Source organism: Ammospiza caudacuta, chromosome 2, assembly GCF_027887145.1.
Source record: "Ammospiza caudacuta isolate bAmmCau1 chromosome 2, bAmmCau1.pri, whole genome shotgun sequence".
In the NCBI taxonomy this organism is placed as follows: Eukaryota; Metazoa; Chordata; class Aves; order Passeriformes; family Passerellidae; genus Ammospiza; species Ammospiza caudacuta.
The window spans coordinates 29,704,213-29,723,066 of record NC_080594.1 but is presented as its reverse complement, the minus strand read 5'-3'; the positions used below and the strand labels follow the sequence as shown (position 1 = coordinate 29,723,066).

Here is an 18,854-nt window from a genome sequence, read left to right as displayed (position 1 = left end):
TTGAAAGCAAATTAGATCAGCTGGGCATCAAGTGATGCCTCCCATCAGTTTTCACCGCCCACCGCTGCCAGCTCCACACTTCTCTTTAGCGCTGCATGTGCCAACTGTCTCACAGAGCCAGCTGCAACATCGACTGGAAGGACACAGGGAGCAACCACAGGTGGGGAGAGGAGCTGGGGATCCACTCAGGGCTGGGGCATGACTTTGCCTGCCTTAGTCCAGGCAGAAAACAGGGTTCTCCAAGAAGACTGCCAGCTTGCTGGCCACCAGGTCCAGGTCACTGGTGTTGGCATATTTGAGCAGATTGGTGTTCTTGAGAAAGTAATGCTTGAGGAAGTGCTGGCTTACACACTTGTGCAGCTTCTGTACCAGCCTCAGAAAGGCTTCAGGGAAGCAGCGCCAATCCTTGGTGCGTGGGTATTTTTCACACGTCCAGAATAGCACTGTCTGCAAGAAGCAGATGGGAAAGAAGATGTGTTAGAGGTTCTGTCGAGGGCTCACACAGCTTACTAAGGCACTTTTAGTGCTGGTAAGTGGCTGACAGCCTTGGAAATCACAGAGACTCACGCTGCTACCTCCCTGTGTTAACGTTTCTGCAGTGGAGGGATCCCAAGTGACCAGGAGGAGCAGCTTGGAGGTGCCTGGTGACGATCTCTCCTCAGAGCCACTCTCCACTGACTGAGCCAGGAGCCCAAGGAAAATGATCTCACTAAAATAGTCTTGGCCTATTTGCCATCCTCCAGAAGGAGGCTCTGTAGAAATGCCAGGCATTTTAAGCTGTAGAAAATGGCCTATTATGCAAGGGTAGAAGCCAGTAGATGCAAGGAGGGACAGAGCATAATGAGATCAACATAATTATTTGTTAGCTTCAGCTGTGTTTGTGCTGAAGATACATGAAGATCTGCATCCTAAACAGACTGAGATTCCAAGAAGCCATTGCAGGTGCAAGGCTTGCTTTCTGGTCAAATGCTGCCTGATTTTTTCTGACATGTGATATTTCATGTCTTATGTTCTATTCCCCTAAAATTATTTTATGCAATTTAACATTTGAGAAATACATAGTTAAAATAACAGAATGCATACGATTATTGCTCTTATAGTATTATTTTTACACCGCCTATGTTGCATTTTCTCAGACTTTCCCGTAACTGAGAAAAATTTTCTCAAGGAACTTAGACTTACTGTACTAAAAAAGCCATACTAACTGCCTTGGTCAGCCTGAAATAACTTTTTAAAGTTCAAAATCACCTATTCTGTGTTCAATAATTCTGCTAAGTCCCTTAACTATCCTTTGAATCCCAATTTTATTTTGCAAATTCAGCTACCCAAAAAGAGACTTAGACATTTTGAGAGGTGGCAGAACTACAGTCTTCAACTTGTCTCTTTCTACAGAGGTAGAATTTCACCTGTAGTTGTACTGCAGACAAATTTCTTCTCAAATGTTTTTCAAATGTGAAAAATTTTTTGTTCACAGCTGCAATAACCACAAAGCCTTTTCTTGAATGTCACCAGGGAATAAAGACATAGTGAGGAATTCAAGCTATAAGTCTTTGAGAGCTGCTCCTTGAAGACTTGCAGAGCAGTTGCCTTCTGACACACTAAAACTACTTCAGCAGGCAGCAGTTGCAATGGAAGGAAAAGGAAAACAGTGCTGCTTTTCCAGTCATGAGCCCAAACAAGTGATTTATCCCCAGCATTTATGTCCCTAGCTGCCAGCTCTCTATCTACAGCATAGAGTTGGCTTTCAGAACGTACCTAGATATTTTTGAAATTCCAGATCTCAAACTCAATTTCTATGCAGGTAAGCAAAAGAAGGGCAATTATGTGGTCCTCTCTGGCTTTCAGAGCTTCTGGGATACAGATTTCCTCTGTCAGAGAGGATCTTGTTTAATCCTAATTGCTGGATACCTCTGACAGGGGGAACCTGAGGATGCGAAGAAACCTAACACTAAGCCTCTGCTCAACTGCTGGTTTAACCACTGACTGTTTCTCTCATTTTTCTTTTCTTTTTCTCCTGTTTTTCTTTTTAATGTGAGTAATTTTGAAAAATTCTTTCTGTCTGGTAAACCAATCCTCTCTTGCCGTAAAAGCTGGAACTATAGTTACAGTAAAGAACTGAAGAGCTTCTGAATAGTTTCCTACTTTAATCAAGAGTCCATACAACAGCACTTCCTGCACATCTGCTCCTTCAGCCAGGGGAAACATTGTTCCCAAGGGTTAAATGGTTTTCCACTTTGTCTTACATATGACAGTTTCCCCACCAGGTTGTTCTTACGGGCACTGAGGAGTTTTGCATTCAGCTAAGCTATAATCAGCCTCATCAAATATTTTTTTACTCCATCTTGACTTAAAGTAGTGCCATGACTGTAACAGCATTTGATGGTTTTTCCAGCTTTTTCTTTAGGAAGAATCTTAGCATTGCATTTAGTTTTGGACACCAAGAGATCAGTAACTACTGTAGGAACCTAATGGCTTGAGGCTTCAAGGTGGGAAAAGTACAGCCTCTCCCTGGCAACTCCAGGAGGAAGAATCCCAGAAAACAGGATTTTAAATCTATAATCTAACAAATGGTGCTGCCTGTGGCCCATTGGTGTCTGCAGCTGTCAGACGTGGGGACACAGTCATAGCAGAGTCTTCTCTCTCTTCTTCACAAATCTTGTTTGAAGTCATCTTGAACCCTGAAATATTTGCAGGGAGGATGCCACCACCCCTTTAACTCTTTCTTCCCTTCCTACCCCAAGTGAAACACCACCAGAACTGTAGTTTGCATCTAAATCATTAATAATGCTTACCTAAGACAGTTTTGTTTGGTGCATATCCATAAAGAAAAAAATCACTATCTTTCACCAGAGAGAGAGGGATGGATATAGATGGCTGGGATAGTCAAGAAGGAGGAATTAAGTGTGTAATTACAGACAACAGTATAATGTGAAGTCAGAACAGAGCAGGGGCCTCAACTCCATTTATGTTGCTGCAATCATAATGTTCCTACAGTCCTTAGTTTCTTATTGAAGTTTGGAACACATATTTAGTGAACTCCTTGCCACCACAAAGCAGTGAAAAGGTAAAGCAGTTTTGACAGTTACCTTAGAAGTTACACAGGTGCTACACTGATTTACACCACAACATTCTGGCATTACTGGATGGAAGCCCCTGCAACAGATCCCATGACTGTAGGTAGGTATCAGGGTGATGCCTACCTGAAGGTGATAAGCTGTGATGACAGGCTTATTGCCAGCACACCAGACATCTTCCTTCATCTGCCTCATGACCCTGAAGCACTTCCTGCGACAGCCGCCATCTTCATCAAGTCCCTCCATGAGGATGTGCTCAGCACGGGAGAAGCACAGCTGCCAGTGATAATTAGAGCGGGCTAGGAGGTCGAAACCCAGCGACTGTGGAACAACAGGGGAAGTGGGACAGCAGATCAGAGACAAACTTCTCCCAGCAATGCAGGTTACAAAAGCATGTGTGACACCTCTCAAAGCCTATTCTAAACAGGGTTAGCAGAGGCAGCAAACATGAGGCGCGCTCCCATCTTAATTCTTAGTTGAATAAATGTGCATTTTGCATTGTTTCCTTGTGTGCTGGTATCACTTACTGCAGGGAGATCCTGTTCCAGAACCATCATGCACAGTACCAGCAGTGCCACTAAAGCAGAGGTGCAGCTCTGCAGGCACTTTGCTGTGGAGGAGGAGCTTGTGCATAAGAGGGGAGCAGGACTGGAAGGTGGAATGGGACCTGCAGGAACTTGGCAGCTGGGGCTGGACTGAAGTGCCAGAATCCAGCCATGAGTGTTGTAGGGAAAGATGGGATTGAGCTGGAAGGAAAACTGCAAGACACCAGCCCATTTGCTGAAGTCTTACATGAGGCAGAGCAAGAATAATGCATGTCAGAGCTGTGTGATGCAGGCTGAACTGTTTGCCAGAGACTCACGCAATTAAAAAGCTAACTCAGATTTTTTTTCTATAGAATTCACCACTGTAAGGGGGCAGAAACAAAATCTAAATAAATTCTGACAGAATATTTTGAAACATTGCCTCTCTCTTTAGAGAATACATCTTCTAACCCTACTGCCATCACCATGCAGTTCTTCCTTCGGTAAAACACTGTCAGACACCTGAGAGGTAAGTTCCATCCCAGAGTTAAGGGTGTTTTTTACAGTGTTTACCTTGATGCATTGCACTTTTTCCTGAGAAGGCCAACGCTTAAGGCAACGAGGCCACCGGGCTTTCTCAGGCCAGCACGTTGGAATCTCCACAGCAGGGACCAGCTCCACCTCAACCTGGGATTCTGACGTCTCCACAGCCACACGGACCACTGAGCTGAAGCTCTCCAGCACTGTCACTTTACCTGTGAAAGGACAACAAGAGAAGAAAATATAGATAAAAAGGTCCTTTTTTACAAGCCAAGCAAGAGGCTGTCTAGGACCTTGCAGTTCTATTGGTCTGTCTTAACATTTTATCTTCAATAATATGAAGAATACAAGAAAAACCTAAATCTATGCAAGTCTATCCTGGGGAATGAGAACAGGAAGATGAAAGAACAAAGTTCTTAACTTTACACTCAATTATAATGCTTTTTTTTTTTCCTTTGTAGGTCCTCTTAAACCCTAGGATCGGGTTCTTAAAAATAAAGCTAGACAAGTGATGCAACCTAACATTTCTAATGGTACACTACAAGGAGATCACTGTAGATTGGAGAGGACCAGATTAACACTTCCTATCTAAAGATGTTCTTCCTTCAGAGAATCTGAGATCAGACCCTTGCCAGATCACACTTAGCACTGCCAGTCATTCAGAATGTTTTGTGGGGTATCTGTAAAGTTTGTTTCTGGAGATGCACTTGCACAGAAGACACTACCAGAATTTATGGTCTGTTGTGCAGAGCAGTCACCCAGAAAAGGCTAACTTATACATCACTGCGAGTGCTGAGTGTTAAGAAAAGTTAGTTCCAAGGTGATTTGGAGGAAAGAAGTTTCCTCAGTGTGAAAGAAGAGTTATCTCCAGGAACAGCACAATCTAAGAGTACAGAAAGGAAAGCAAGCTGCAACTAATGGACTTTGTGGGATGTTTCCTGTTGGTCCAGTTGAGTTCATGGATGAAATTTCTGTCCCAGTCACTGAGGAGGATCATTGTCCCTTCAGCTCTGCCATCTGAGCCAATTGCATGTTCATCCTCTAACCCACTGAAGTGAAAGCCTGAGCAGATGAACATAAGCAGTTTAAAAAGCAGAGTGTTATCCCACCTCATTTTGAGTGGCATGGGCTAAGGAGCAATTCATGGGGTGAATTACCTTGCAAAGAGTAGAGTCCATCCCAAACAGAACTTCATAAACCTCAGAAAATCTATGTGCTATTTCCCTGCTGAGCCAAGCCTGGCATCAAAACAGGAACTGTTCTGTTCCCAAGCTCCCAACAAGGATTTCTAGCAGCTGAAAAGTGTTAGAGCAACCACTGTGTCAGCATGTAAATATGTTCATGGCTTTTCCAAAAGCATTGCAATGCTTATACCTATTTTTCCACTAATGAAAAGTGAGACACCTCAAAAACTGATTTTGCTAGTGCTGAAAGAATTAAAAAACAGGGAAGCAAAGATATCAGTGAAGTTTTTCTGTAACTTTAGCCATACTGTGGGATGAAGGAAGTCCATTCTTCACAGAGACAAACAAAAATGGTAATTGCTTTTCCTGACTTCATCTTCGCCCATCTCCTCCCAGCGGACCTTACAAAAAAGGCATCAGAATAATCAACCTAAACTCCACTCTCTGGGGTCCTTGCAAGTACCTTTCCTGCAACACTCAACTTTCACTCAAGAACTTGATGTGACTGTGAATGTGACTGCTACCCAACACAAAAACTTTCACATAAGTGAAGCCTCAGAAGCAAGCCTGTTCCAGCTGGTCTTTCCAGCCTCAATGGTGAAATTTCACTCCTATCCACCTTTCCATTCCTATGATAACAAGTATTTCCTGAAAAAATGCCATTATCTAGCAGAGCTTGACTTTAACATTTTTTTTCCTTGGACTACAATTCAAAGTGCGATCAGATGAGTGGAAATAGCTTCTATTGCTCTGAAATACAGAAGACTCATTAGGCTACCAATGAATAAAGTCATTCTGGAAACATGCCATGGGAAGAGGCACCACAGGAGTAGCTTGGACACTGGGGAAAAGAGCACTTGTCCAACATACTTTGCTTCAGTAGAAGTCCCTCTACTTAGTTCCCACCATCCCATGCTGGAAAGCTGTGGGCAGCTAAGGTTTCCCCAGAGCATTATCTGCCCTACAAATATCTTCAAACATGTTCTTCTCAGATGTACACATCTTTCCAGTATCCAATTTTCCTATACTACCTTCTTTAATAATTTAAATATATTGCAGGTGCTGTAGTAGAGAAAGATTTTTTCCCCAAACTCCTAAATGTTCTAAAAATCAGGGCTGCCTCTTAGTTGAAGAGGGTGATGTGGCTGGAGACTCTACCCAAATTCCTAAGAAAGGAGTAACATCTTGCTACAAAGAGCCCAAGAACTACTGAATTCTATCTTCAGTGCAGGTCTGTGTCTGTCAATGCAATTGCTTGAAGTTTTCCTGGTTTGGGAGAGTTTTGCTCAGCTTCTGACCACACAAGGCAAACACTGTCTGTGTGTGTGTGTGATGGATTCCCTCACACCTGTCCCCACCAAACTCACTGGAGAGGTTACAGGAGACAATCGACTTCTCCACCAGCTCCCGGAAGACGATAAGGACCTTAGCTGGAACCAGATCACCCTCGATGTTCACATCCTCTTCATGCCACTGCTGGAGGCTTTTTGAGAACTGCTCCACCTCCAGCCACTGGTGCAGTTCCTCAGGGTCTCGCACGGAGGAGAGGAGCTTGGCTCCATGCACGGTGTAATAGCGCCAGTGCCGTACCTGGCACTCCCTGTAACCCGTCAGGCCACGCAGAGGAACTGTGATGAGGAACTGGCTGGGTGCTAACACCTGGGAGAGTTCAGAGACATTGAGAGAGGAGACAAGGGCAGATCCATGAGCTAAAGGAAAACAGGGTTGAGGAAGTACTAGGTCAAAGTGGGGGCTTGGAAAAGAAGGACAAACCATGGTATGATGGGACTAACTGAACACAGCCAGGACCAGTCTAAGGGTTACCTTGGAGGCATGCAGACTAAAAGGAAATTGTCTTAGAAGGCATTTGATGTGAAGCCCTTAGAAGATAAGAGCTCACTGGCTGATTTGCCACCACACCTGCCATGTTTTCCCCCTTCTCTTGCTATTTCTAGTCTGCAGTTGCATGAGATGTAATAACCAGCAGCTTCCAAGGAGCAGAAAGGCATGAGAGAATATGTTTTGAGATCCAGTCAAGGGAAACCCAAATAGTGCTAGTTATTATCTCAGAATTGTTACTTGAGATAAGCCCAGAGTCCAATACTAGTAATAACTATGGCAAAAAGTGCACCTTTCTGATCTCTTTCAAAGTCCACTACAGACAATAGCAAAATAAGGCTATGGCACATTAATTTTACAAGTGTTTCACTCTGTTTGACTGACACTTCAAGGGACAGAGACATAAGGCAAGTGACATGCCTGAGCCTACAGAGGCTCAGAGAAACTCCCAGAAACAAGTCCAGATCCTGGCCTGCTGTAATAATGGAACTGCATCTCCTGATGAGCATGACAGAAACAGTGTAAGGATGGAGGCAGAAACCAATGGACAAGGAAGCCTTAAACAGGCTTGTTTGCAAGCCAGTTCATTTGCCTTACTTGGGGAAAACCCATCTTCCAATAAAATCCAGTTCTGAGACACTATTTGCAAGGAAAGAATGAGGTGACTCTAATACCACAAAACATCATTTCTCTGGCCCAGGGCATAGCCAGACATGTCCAAGAGCTACTTTGGAAGCATCTGGCAGTTGTGGTTCCAGAAAGGGTGTTCAAATTCCTTCAGATTTTTACCATGTTGGCTTAGGAGTTTTTCAAGTCCACTTGCTACCAAGCCTAACTTACACTGGCATAAGTAAAGTGAAGCTGCTGCATGAGCAGGATGTGAAGTGACAGCCACTGGTGTGAGGTGGTTACACCCACGGTGAATGAAACACGCTAGTCACTCTCCTGTAACAATCCAAAACACTCTGGTAGTCTTCCTCAGCTCAGATCAGCTGATTTAAAGTATTACCACAGAAGTACCAGGCCCCTGAGGGCAGTAACAAGCTTTATTGTCCCTAAGCAGCCTTTCTGGGACTTCTATCCACACCTTCTGCCCATGGGTCTGGGCAGAACCCCAGGTTAATAAACCATTTCAGGTTAGCCCTGGGCTCCAGTGAGTGGGGCAGTGGCTTGACCTCAGACCTGACTTACCAGCAGACTTTCCTGATGATCCAGACTCTTGGCTGGCCCAGCTGCCCTCCTTGTATGTGTCACACTCAGGGACCACAGGGCAGGGGCTGCCTTGCTATGCTCCTGCCTATCTCTCTCTCTCTCACAGGGAGCAGCTGGTCTTCTCTGCTCCTTGGCAAGAGATTTGGAAAATAAAAGATGGCCAGCCAGAAGCACAGAAATAGCAAGGAAAACACCAGGATGCTGCTCTTTTGTCAAACATAAACCATAAAGGCAGGAGGACGCTGAAAGGATGACATCAAGGATCAAGCTAATCTGCACATATCAGGTCTGGTGGGGCTGAGAAATCCTGTGGGCAGCTCAGAAACAGAGCAGTAGGAAAAAATACAATGGCTGTCATGCAGTTACTGCTCCTCTCACTGCCTCAGCCACATTTGCAGGTAAACAACCATACCCCCCAACTAAAATGCTGTCTTGTATGCACTGGCACCCAATAGAGTGCAAAGGGAAGAGCTGCACATGTTATGTGAGTGCCTACAAATGCAAGGGTTCTCCACCTGGGGCTTACCAGAAAACAACAGAATGCACAAGGCTGGGATTCACACTGTAAAGCTGGGCAGCTGGTGTCTTCTTGGCCTGAACAAATCCCAGTCCCACACCTATGCTCTGTCACACGATGGTCTCACACACCATGTGCAGGCCACGGGCCCCAGAAAGTCACAGGTTCGAGCAAGAGTCTCCAGTTCTGGGGTATGTAACTTGTGGCCAATTCTGCTGTATTAAAATCCTGTATAGAGCATGCTGGGCAAATTAAATACAACCTCATTCTTGTGAACCTGGCCATGCTGTTCCAGGGAGACAGAAACAGTAGGTTAGAAAAAAAATAATTATGCTTTGAGGGGAAAAAAAAGTAAGCTCTTGTGCAAAAGACAAAACAGTCATGGAAGGATCAGTTTGGTGGGTGCAGTTGTCTGGAGAAGAGGGTGTGTGAGGAGGAAGTAAGCACAGGGATTGTCAGGCACCAGGAAGGCTTTGTACCTGGATGGATGGGTGGAATGGGCGCTTCCTCCGAAGCATAGCTGACCACTTGGCCAGTAAAGCTGGCTGATCCTGAGAGAAGCAGAAAGGAAGACAAGTACACAGAACAGAAAGAAAGCATGTGCTAGGTCACTCATTCACAGAGCAAAGCTGCAAGCTTCCCTGGGTGCTTGGAGTTTGTAAAAGGAAAATCCCCCCATTGCCCCCACCTTGATTAAACACTTGGCTATGCCACTGGGCAGTGCAGTACCAGTGATCAGTCTGGACCTCTTCCTTATAACTTTACTGAAGCCTCCGCAGCTTTTGCATCAGCCCTGCACAGTTGACAGCTCCAAAAATGGTGGGCCACAACAAAAACAAACACTTAGAACTTTTAAAAATTAAACAATCTGTTTTGTTCTTCTGAATTTTAATTCAGGTTTTTCATTAAAGCACGACTTCTTGTTACATGGGTCACAGGAAAACACTGAATACCTAGAGACTTTTCGTAACCATTCTCCACTCAGCCCTTCATATTTACAAGGGAGCTTGAGGCTTCTCAACGAATCTAGATGTCTCACCATGTTAAATTGATTCCTTTTAGCCAGAAGCTGAAAGTTCTGAAAAATCCTGTAGATTCAGCCAACAGAAAAAAAAGATGATGCAAAATGAAACATGGAATAATGAATACATGAATACATTGACTTTCCCTGGACACAAGTCTCCTCTATTTTGAAGTATGTCAGCAACAGTATTAAAGTTTCCAATTTTTGGAGGGAGACAGCCCAAACCAAAATAATTTCTCATCAGCTTGTTCTTTGCTTCCCCATACATACAGGACAGTTAGTCAGGTCCTCTGAGTATAACCTTCACAGATTTGTAACACTGGGTTCAGTTAAGCATGAACAACAGATCTGCCACCTTTAAAGGAACAGATTTTGAGGATTTCTTTCAAGCAGAATTTGTTCAGATCTTCATACTATGATACCAAGTTACTGCTCATAATAGATTGCCTTAGTGGTTTTGTTCTGCTTTGCTTTCCAGAACAACGGTTTTACCCTGACCCTGGCCCTGTCAGACCTCATTAGCCAAGCAGGTTTGTTCCAGCAGAAGAGGTGGCTGGCAGAGCCTGGCAGTCAGGAACTCGTGGACCAGGATGTGGCACTGTTTTACGTCGCTGTGGCCATACCTACAGACAAGACCACATGCTCTGGGATACACGAAATCCCAGCAAAGCTAGGAATCTCAGTGTCTGTGTCCCAGGGCATTATATTTTGCCTCCACCTCCATACCCTTCCAGCAGCTTCACACAAAGACTTCTTCCCTTTCAGTCCCAGAGAGCTGCAAAAGTTGCCTCGTGCTTTTGTGTATTTGCTGTGTTTTGATCTGTAAATGGCTGTGGTTCAGTATAATGGTTGACATTAATATTTCAACTAGTTCAGATGAAAAAAGTTGTTTTCATCTGAAGTTGTCATTGTTGTGATTGTTTCTTGTGTCTTTACTAGTTACTTTTGTGTAATGGAGTCACAAGAAAAAAGCAGCCTTCTTCTGTCACAGCTGGGACAGAGCATTATTGTTTTCATGTCTGAAGGTCTAAAACAGGGAGACATTTCACTTCTCCCACTAATAACCTTTTTTTTTTTTATCCCAATAAAAAGAAATTCCGATTCATGACAAGGAAAAAACATATTTTTCAGAAGAAGCTTTCTAATGTTCATAGCAGAAGAAGGACTTCTAATTTTTCTTTCTTTTGTTTTAGTGAGTTGACAGCTTTTCCACCTGTGAAAAATATAGGTCATAGCTCATGAAGACATGAGCATTTTTTTCTTATGTTACTGCTGTGTAACTTTCTTTCTGTCTCCCAAAGAGCTTTGGCTTCTGTTTGTGGATTGACAGCTCTGGCAATAGATGCTGTTTGTAAATACAGCAGCTCTAAGAGGCTCTGCTTGATTTACCCATCTCTCTTGAATGCTCCTCTGGCTGTGAGATGTCCATGAGTGAGTGCAAATGACCCAGTCACTAGAACGCCACAGTGAAGTGTCAGCACATCGTCTGTGGTGTTTTGGGTGAGGCACCTGCCCATACAAACACTTACATAATGGAGAAATCACTTTCTGGTTGCCTACAGGCTGCCAGAGAGTGCATTAGAGCTCCTGTTCATACCTTAATGTTCTCATTGTGGATGCCAGAGTTGGAGATGGCCTGGAATCGCACGGCCTTGTAGCTGATTTCTGCAGTCAGCTGCTGGATGATTTTCTGCACCTCCTCCACTGCTTTGGAAACCAGGTAATGCCGCCTTTCCACCTGTCAGTTCCAGGAAAGACACTTCATGTTGCAGGTAATTGCAGTCTTTGTCTCCAGTGGGAAGCAGACAAATCAGCTTAAAGCATCCTGAAACATTTGTGCTTGTGGTGCATTGAGATTAGAAATTGTTTCCCTGTGTATTGGAACCAATTTACCATGAGACAGAGCTGCGAACAGCAAAGGGTCAATATTCAAGACTATTGAGCATTAATTGATATTTCCATGCCAACACCATTGGATGGAAGGAAAGGAGTTCATTACACAGATAAATTTGTTTTCAACTACAGCTACAGTCTCAATTCTTTATCCATTTGATGCAGAATACCAGTTACTCCCCTGCATATGGTAACCATTCTCAAAGTCAGGACATGTTCCATTCCAAGAGCTGACAGGACATCAAGAGTTACAGATCTGTCCATTAGTCAGGGGGGCAGATGTATCTGGCATCATTTAGATGCCTACCTTATACACTGAAAGTATCCACACTGTCTTTATGGTTGAAGTACAAATGAGACTCTACTCCTAGATAGTGTGAAAGCATCTTTCCAAAGCTGGTCCCATTGGGAACTAGGTGTTTGTGTGACTTAAAGGGTAATTCTTCAAGAAGTAGTAGCATAATGAATTATTGGAAATTATTTCAGTGAAATGTCTGAGTCTTGGGAAAACTGAGGTGAGGGGTGGACAACTCAGAAAAATATAAGATGAACCTGAACCTTCACTTATGACTAAAAATGAAGCACCATAGGGGGGACTGTCACAATCTGAACAAGGAGATTCAACAGGAGGAATGTGAAGGAACCATGTTAGTAAAGGGCATTTAATATTTTCCAAATATCCTTACACATGTAGCAAAGTGAGGAGATTCAGCTACTGTTAATGAAGTTCACGAACATATTTGTCATTACTTATGCAACCAGAATTACTTATGCAGAGTGAAATATTAAGAGTGTTTACTGCTCTTTTTTGGATCCTACACTTCATCTCATTTGGTTGCAGCTTTTGCTTTCTTCTTGATTCTTCTTTTTCTTCACTATATTCTACTAAACCTTATTGTCTGCAGGCAAGAAAAAAAAAATCAGAAACAGAGAAACAGAGTCCATCACCTGACCAAAGTGAATGATAAAGTGTAATTGCCAGTCAACATAATTGCTACAGTCTTTTGTTATTATCAAAGACCAAAAGGAAGCAAAAGCATAAGTTAAAAATTCTGTACTGTGAGGGTGGTGAGGCCTTGGCACAGGCTGCCTACAGTACAGAAGAAGCTGGGGATGCTCCATCCCTGGAAGTGTTCAAGGCCAGGCTGGACAGGGCTTTGAGCCCTGGTCCAGTGGAAGGTATCACAGTTCACAGCAGGGAAATTGCACTGTATGATCTTTAAAGGTGCCCTCCAACCCAAACCAACCTATGGCTTTCCAAAATTCCTGTGTCCTCTTCACTCAGCATCTTCTTCAGCACCTAAACAACTCTCTTTTCTCTTTTAAAAATATCACTGACAAGTACTTCTTTAGAAGTCCTTTTGGACACCTTTATGTCAAATGTTGAACTATCAGCAAAAAACACTCAAGTGTGTTGAAATGTGTCCCCAGGGCCTGGAAGGGGACAAAGAGATTCACTTCTTCACAAAAAGGGACCATTCAATGGGCTAAAGCAGACCAGTGCTTGCCTCACATCCATTAACCATGAACAGCAACTGACTAATACTGAACTTGAAGACAAGCAGAGTTTGAATACCTTCCTCCCTCAGACAACAAAGTTAAAGGTATTTTTACTAAGCTCAATAGCTTTTGTAAGTGGGAAATACATCAGACAACAGCATCATACTCTCTTGACTGAGCTCTCATCCACTCTTGACATCCTGCTTCTTTGCTATCTTAACACCATGTAGTCCTTTATGTTTATATAATGTCCTTTAATTTCCCTAGTAGTTCACCCTCCCCCTCATTCCAATTCATCCTTTTCTCTAAGAGCAGTTTTAGCTACTTACATGTACTTTAAAAAAACCCCACTGAAATATTTTAGCCCATATTCATTTTCACCTCTTCATCTCAGATATCATTTATGGCACTTCTCCATCTGTATCTATACTGTATCTATTTTCTCCACCTTATTTTTGTTCATCCAGAACAACTCCTTAGAAGAGTCCAATAAGCTTGACAGATACCTAATGGTTTCTCCAGGAAGTGAATGGTGAGTGCCAGAGAAAGTTGTCCATGTCTAAGAGCTTTTAGACAAAAACCAGACTTTTTTTAAACTGAAGAGTATAAAAAGTATACACAGTGGGTCAGCTCAAAAGACCTAGAGTGCACTCTGTATGCATTGCTCATGCTCTGTTCTCTCTAAGGGGCACCTGCTGGGAACATTTCTTGCCACCTCCAATATCCAGGGACAATCCAATCAACCCAGCCTGGCCTCATTTAATTCTACCTTCATCACCTACTGGCTAGGCTACAACAGTTGTCATGAATTCTTTATAAGAGTATACACTCAAAAGAACAGTTGAGGGAGTACCACTAAAGTCCACTTTCAATGTGTACTCCGCATCACTGGATGGAGCAGGGATAAAAGAACAATAGGCATGTGACTGCTCACTGTAATTAGCTAACTACAATTAGCTAACTATAATTATAACTATGAATTGTTAAGAACATTTGGATTTTCTCTTATTTACCCAGCCACATCCACTCCATATGCATTTGAATTTTTCCCTTGATGAGTGGCGTAAGGATGAAATCTATGGTATTATAGAGATTCATTGCACCAGGTGGTTGACCTGTTTCCAAAAACAGGCAGAATTTGACAAGCTGAACTGCCTGAAGTTGGACAAGAGACTCAGGAGCAGGCAGAAATAAGAATCCATCAGAGCTGGAGGGCTGCTAGAAAACAGACTTCCAGTATAACCTAAAATATTGGCAACTATGAGCCTCACTGAACTACAGTCTGCTTCTGTTCCTTGTACTTATGGCTGTCATATGAGCATTTTCCTGTGCATGGCTTCCCTCTGTTCCCTCCTTTGTAGCTCTTCTTTTTAAATCTTCAGAGAAGCACTCACTGTTATAGCTCACTGAACAGATTCTCATGGAATGATTTTCCTGTGCACAACACCCCACGCCTGAAGAAGGTATATTTCTGGGAGAACCTTCATACTTGCCACTAAAACATTTCCATAGAGAAAACAAACCTTTCTTACCAGCCCCTTCATTGTACCAGAATAGGCTATCCTTTACAGAAAATAAAACCTTATACTTTCTGATTTTGAAATTATTTGTCACTTTGGTGTCTTGCATTTTGTTGGGAAAAGCAGGCTATAAAACAGGATCTAGCTAAGTACTACCATGAAATATGTCAGCTTTAAAAAATGTTATGGTTCACTTAGAGCTTTTATTAAACAGTATTGTTTCACAGAAGATTTTATTCTGTTTTATTTCATTTCATAATGGGGGAAAAATTGAGGGCTGGAATATCTTATAAAATAGAAAATGAGATTCCAGTCTTCATGTGCTAATGAGACATGATATTTTAATCATGGTATATAGAGAAGTATCCTAAGCTGAGGTGACAGACTGATGACTGAATTCTAACAATATTGGTCTGTCTCTGCAGTTCCTACATGAATCTTTCTTAGAGGCAACGCCTGGTGTTGGTCTTGTTTCAGTCAAGCCAAGACCGCCAGACAGGGAGAGAGGCAAGGACACTTCCTTAGATTTAAATGCTGGCAATTACAGCTCACATCTGGAATTCTAGATTAGGAACAAAAATTCAGGATACCTAGAAGAAGAGGATGAGCACCTTGAAAAATTAGGCTACCAGCAGATAAGATTCTGCAACAGAAACCTAGAAATCTCATTAGAAATACAGTTCTCATGAAACTTCACCCAGTCTTGTCTCAGAAATGAAGACAGCAGGCGAGCAACTAACTGTCAAATTTGGCACCCTTCAGAATCAACACCTAGTATGGGAGACAGAAAATCTGGTCAGATAAAGTCTTACCTTGCTCTGGATGTAGATTTCTACATCTTCATCTGTGAAGGGTTTCATGGCAAGATGGTCTTGGCTGCTCTTTAAAGTGTCAATTCACTCTTCACTTGTTCACCTGCCTCTGGAAGTAGAGGAACACTCAGAGAGAGCTGCTCAGAGCCTTCTTGCCCTGTGAAGCTCAAGTCACCTAGTATCTCTGTGCTGGGGATGAGTAAGAGAAGAGAGAAGCAAGGAAGCATGCCTATTTTTAATAATTTTCTTTTTCTGGTCTGAGCTATGATGGTGACATCCAGCTCATTCAGAAAACTATCTCCAAGTATTATTCTCTAAGTTCAATTGTTATTATTCATCGTATTACTTTTAAATGGTGGATCTTGCATGCAGGCAAACACAAAAATACCCCAGCAACTGCTCTGTCTCAGGGCAGATCTGGAAGTGCTTTTCAAATGCAGTGCAGCTTCAGTACATTTATGCACAGCATTATTACTCTGCTGCCTTGCTAGACCTTCACTACATCCTTTCTTAAATGCTCTCAGTTATTCCTTGTTGACTAATCACTCTCTTTCCGTCTGAAAATGCATGGGTATTTTTACACTCAGATCACTCACTGGGGTTGCAATCTGCAACCCCTGCTCCCCTCTTCTCACCTCTCCTTATATCTCCTCTCTCTCTCTGGCTGTATTGACAGTAAATATTGTTCAGCCTGTCGCCTCCTGTAGCTTGCTTCGCTTTCTTTACAGTAAACAGACAGAAAGCTGCCTCTCGTTTTCTGCCAGCAGCTCAGCTAACAACCCCATATGGATGATTCAGAGGCAAAAACAATTGATCAGGCCTCATTGATCCAGTGAAGCTTGCTGGCTTTTAGAAAGAAGGGTACATCAGCACATGGAAGGGAGTGATAGAGTATAGAGATGAGATCCCATGCTGCTAAGCATTCCTTATTAAGGAAGGCACACTCTACTTTTGGGTAAGATCACTATTTCCCCCTGGAAAATGATCTTTGACATCCCTTGACCAATTTACTGCCTCTGCAGCAGCTGGCAAAGGCAGCACCTGGGTGGGCACTGGGTGCTACCTCAGGAGAGGCACTGTTGTTGCTAGTTATCCTTCATTATGTCCTTCATTAAGTCAAATACGAAGTACATTAATTTAAGTGATTGATTGGAGCACAAATACCTGCAGGACATCTGTTTCTCCAGCACCTACAAAGCAAACCTTCCTATGCCAGACAGCTGCCACTGTCTTTTTGCTGAGGGACTTGAGGACTCCTTCACAAAGACATGTAGCCATCTACTTCCCAAACCAGCTTCCACTAGAGTTGGGCACTGACAAAGATTTTCTTGGTTCCTCAATGTTTAGTGACTCATGCCACATTCTTGCTCACTTCAAAACTTACTGGCTACCTTTCCTCTGAGGAGCCAGCAGTTTATGTGAGTTCTACTAGGGAAACCAGATAAACGGCAGGGTCTGAAAGAGGGTAAGCGAAAATTACAGGTTGGAGCAGAACTTGTAGAGGCAGGTTGGATGGGATTATATCCAAGTAGAGTGTACAAGAGAGAAGAATTAGCCTTTTAAATGGCATTATAAGCATGCTCCTAAAACATTAAGCCCCTTGTGCCTTCTCAGATAGTCAGCTGCACATACAGCAGACAACTTCCTTTACACTCTTGACACCACCACACATTAATACTCAGAACCTTGAATATGTATTATGAAGGAAGAAGAGATTCAAGGGTCTCTTTTTTGCACCTGTAAGGTCTCTTCTCATGACAGCTGTCCAGAGACATGGTGCTGGCAGAGAGATGAAGTGGGTTTGGTAATTTTTCTTTTATATAATAACATACCTTATGCTCATAATCATTATTATTATAATGCATCCATTATTTCCATCCTGTCAGTAGCACATATTATGCTACTATTTGGCTGAGAGTAAATACTACAACTGATAAAGGCCTTTACACCACCAGCAAAAACAGGTTGGAGTGGTATGGGAGGCAGCAGCCAGTCTTAATCTCACAAGAACTTGTGTTAGTCACATGAGGACCAGATAGCACAGAATGCAGCAAAAAGTAGAGGCAGATGGCCATGTGTGAAGAGAGAATGTTACTGTGGGAAAAGCCTTCATCAGAAGGAAAGAGTGAAGAGAAAGGACAGAGCAGAAATCAGAACATCTGCAGAGATAAAAGAGGATGTAGATACAAAGTGGGAAGAATCCAGGCTTCTCCAGTGAGGTCTACTGAGCTGATGTAGTGGTACTGCAGAGAAACCTCCATTAGATGCATCCTTCTCAGGACCTTCTACCACGACAGTGCTTGAATAAAGTAAGACTAAGGTGGAGAAAATCTGAGATGGATCCAAGCTCCAAAAGCTAATAAACAAAATCTCCTGAGAAAATATTTTCTCTGAGCCTACAACAACTTAATTCCCCACGCACACCAGCAAGAGGGAGTGAAGAATGGCTATTTCTTTTTCCTCGCTCTTCAAGAAGCACAGAAGGAAAGAAGGAGACCATGAAGAGGATGAGGCCGGGCTCTTCTCAGTGGTTTCAAGCATCAGGACAAGAGACAATGGGCAGAAACTGATGCACAGGAAGTTCCACCTGAATATGAGAAAGAACCTCTTGAATGTGGGGCTGATTGAACACTGGAACAGGTTGCCCAGAGAGGTTGTGGAGTCTCCCTCACTGGAAATATTCCAGAACTGTCTGTATGCAACCCTGTGCCATGTGCTCTGGGATGACCCTGCTTGAGCAGGGAGGTTGGACCAGATGACCATTCTTTTTTGAAAAGCTCACAACAGCTTCATGGAGATAAAAAGCACTCTGCTGAAGCCAGGCAACCATGTGAAGATCAAACCACAAAAGGTCTCTTCAGTTCTAGTTAGCTCACAATCCATCAGATATCATGGACATGAACACTGTTGAGAGCCTTTGAACTTGATTAATTTGGCAAATTAAACTCCCAAGTATACTTGTTTCTAAGGAGATTCCCATCCACACTGAGAATGGCTATCTTTTTGACACCTCCAAATCCCTTTCTTTTCTAGTGATTGTTAGAAGTGTCTTAAGTCCCCGCTAGGGTTGGGGCATATTTTTGAGAGAGTTTCTCCAGACAGATCTTGCTGAAGCACTGCAACCTTCCTTCCCTCTTCGGTGGTGTCTCTGAGGAGGTTTTCAGCATCCCATATCTAATTAGCCAACCACAGACACCCAAATTCTGCTTGATGAC

At 43.0% G+C, this 18,854-nt stretch overlaps 1 protein-coding gene across 1 annotated transcript in view; it reads right to left on the bottom strand.

The window, feature by feature from the left end:
* Positions 1-213: 213 nt before the first annotated feature.
* Positions 214-18,854, bottom strand: part of MAB21L3 (mab-21 like 3) — a 31,667-nt gene continuing 13,026 nt past the window's right edge. The window contains exons 2-7 of the mRNA XM_058799886.1: positions 15,640-15,742; positions 11,512-11,652; positions 6,690-6,981; positions 4,172-4,353; positions 3,201-3,395; positions 214-447 (exon numbers count right to left, since the gene is read on the bottom strand). Coding sequence (XP_058655869.1) covers positions 214-447; positions 3,201-3,395; positions 4,172-4,353; positions 6,690-6,981; positions 11,512-11,652; positions 15,640-15,687 — 1,092 coding nt within the window. The 5' untranslated portion in view covers positions 15,688-15,742. The remainder of the gene's footprint in view (positions 448-3,200; positions 3,396-4,171; positions 4,354-6,689; positions 6,982-11,511; positions 11,653-15,639; positions 15,743-18,854) is intronic.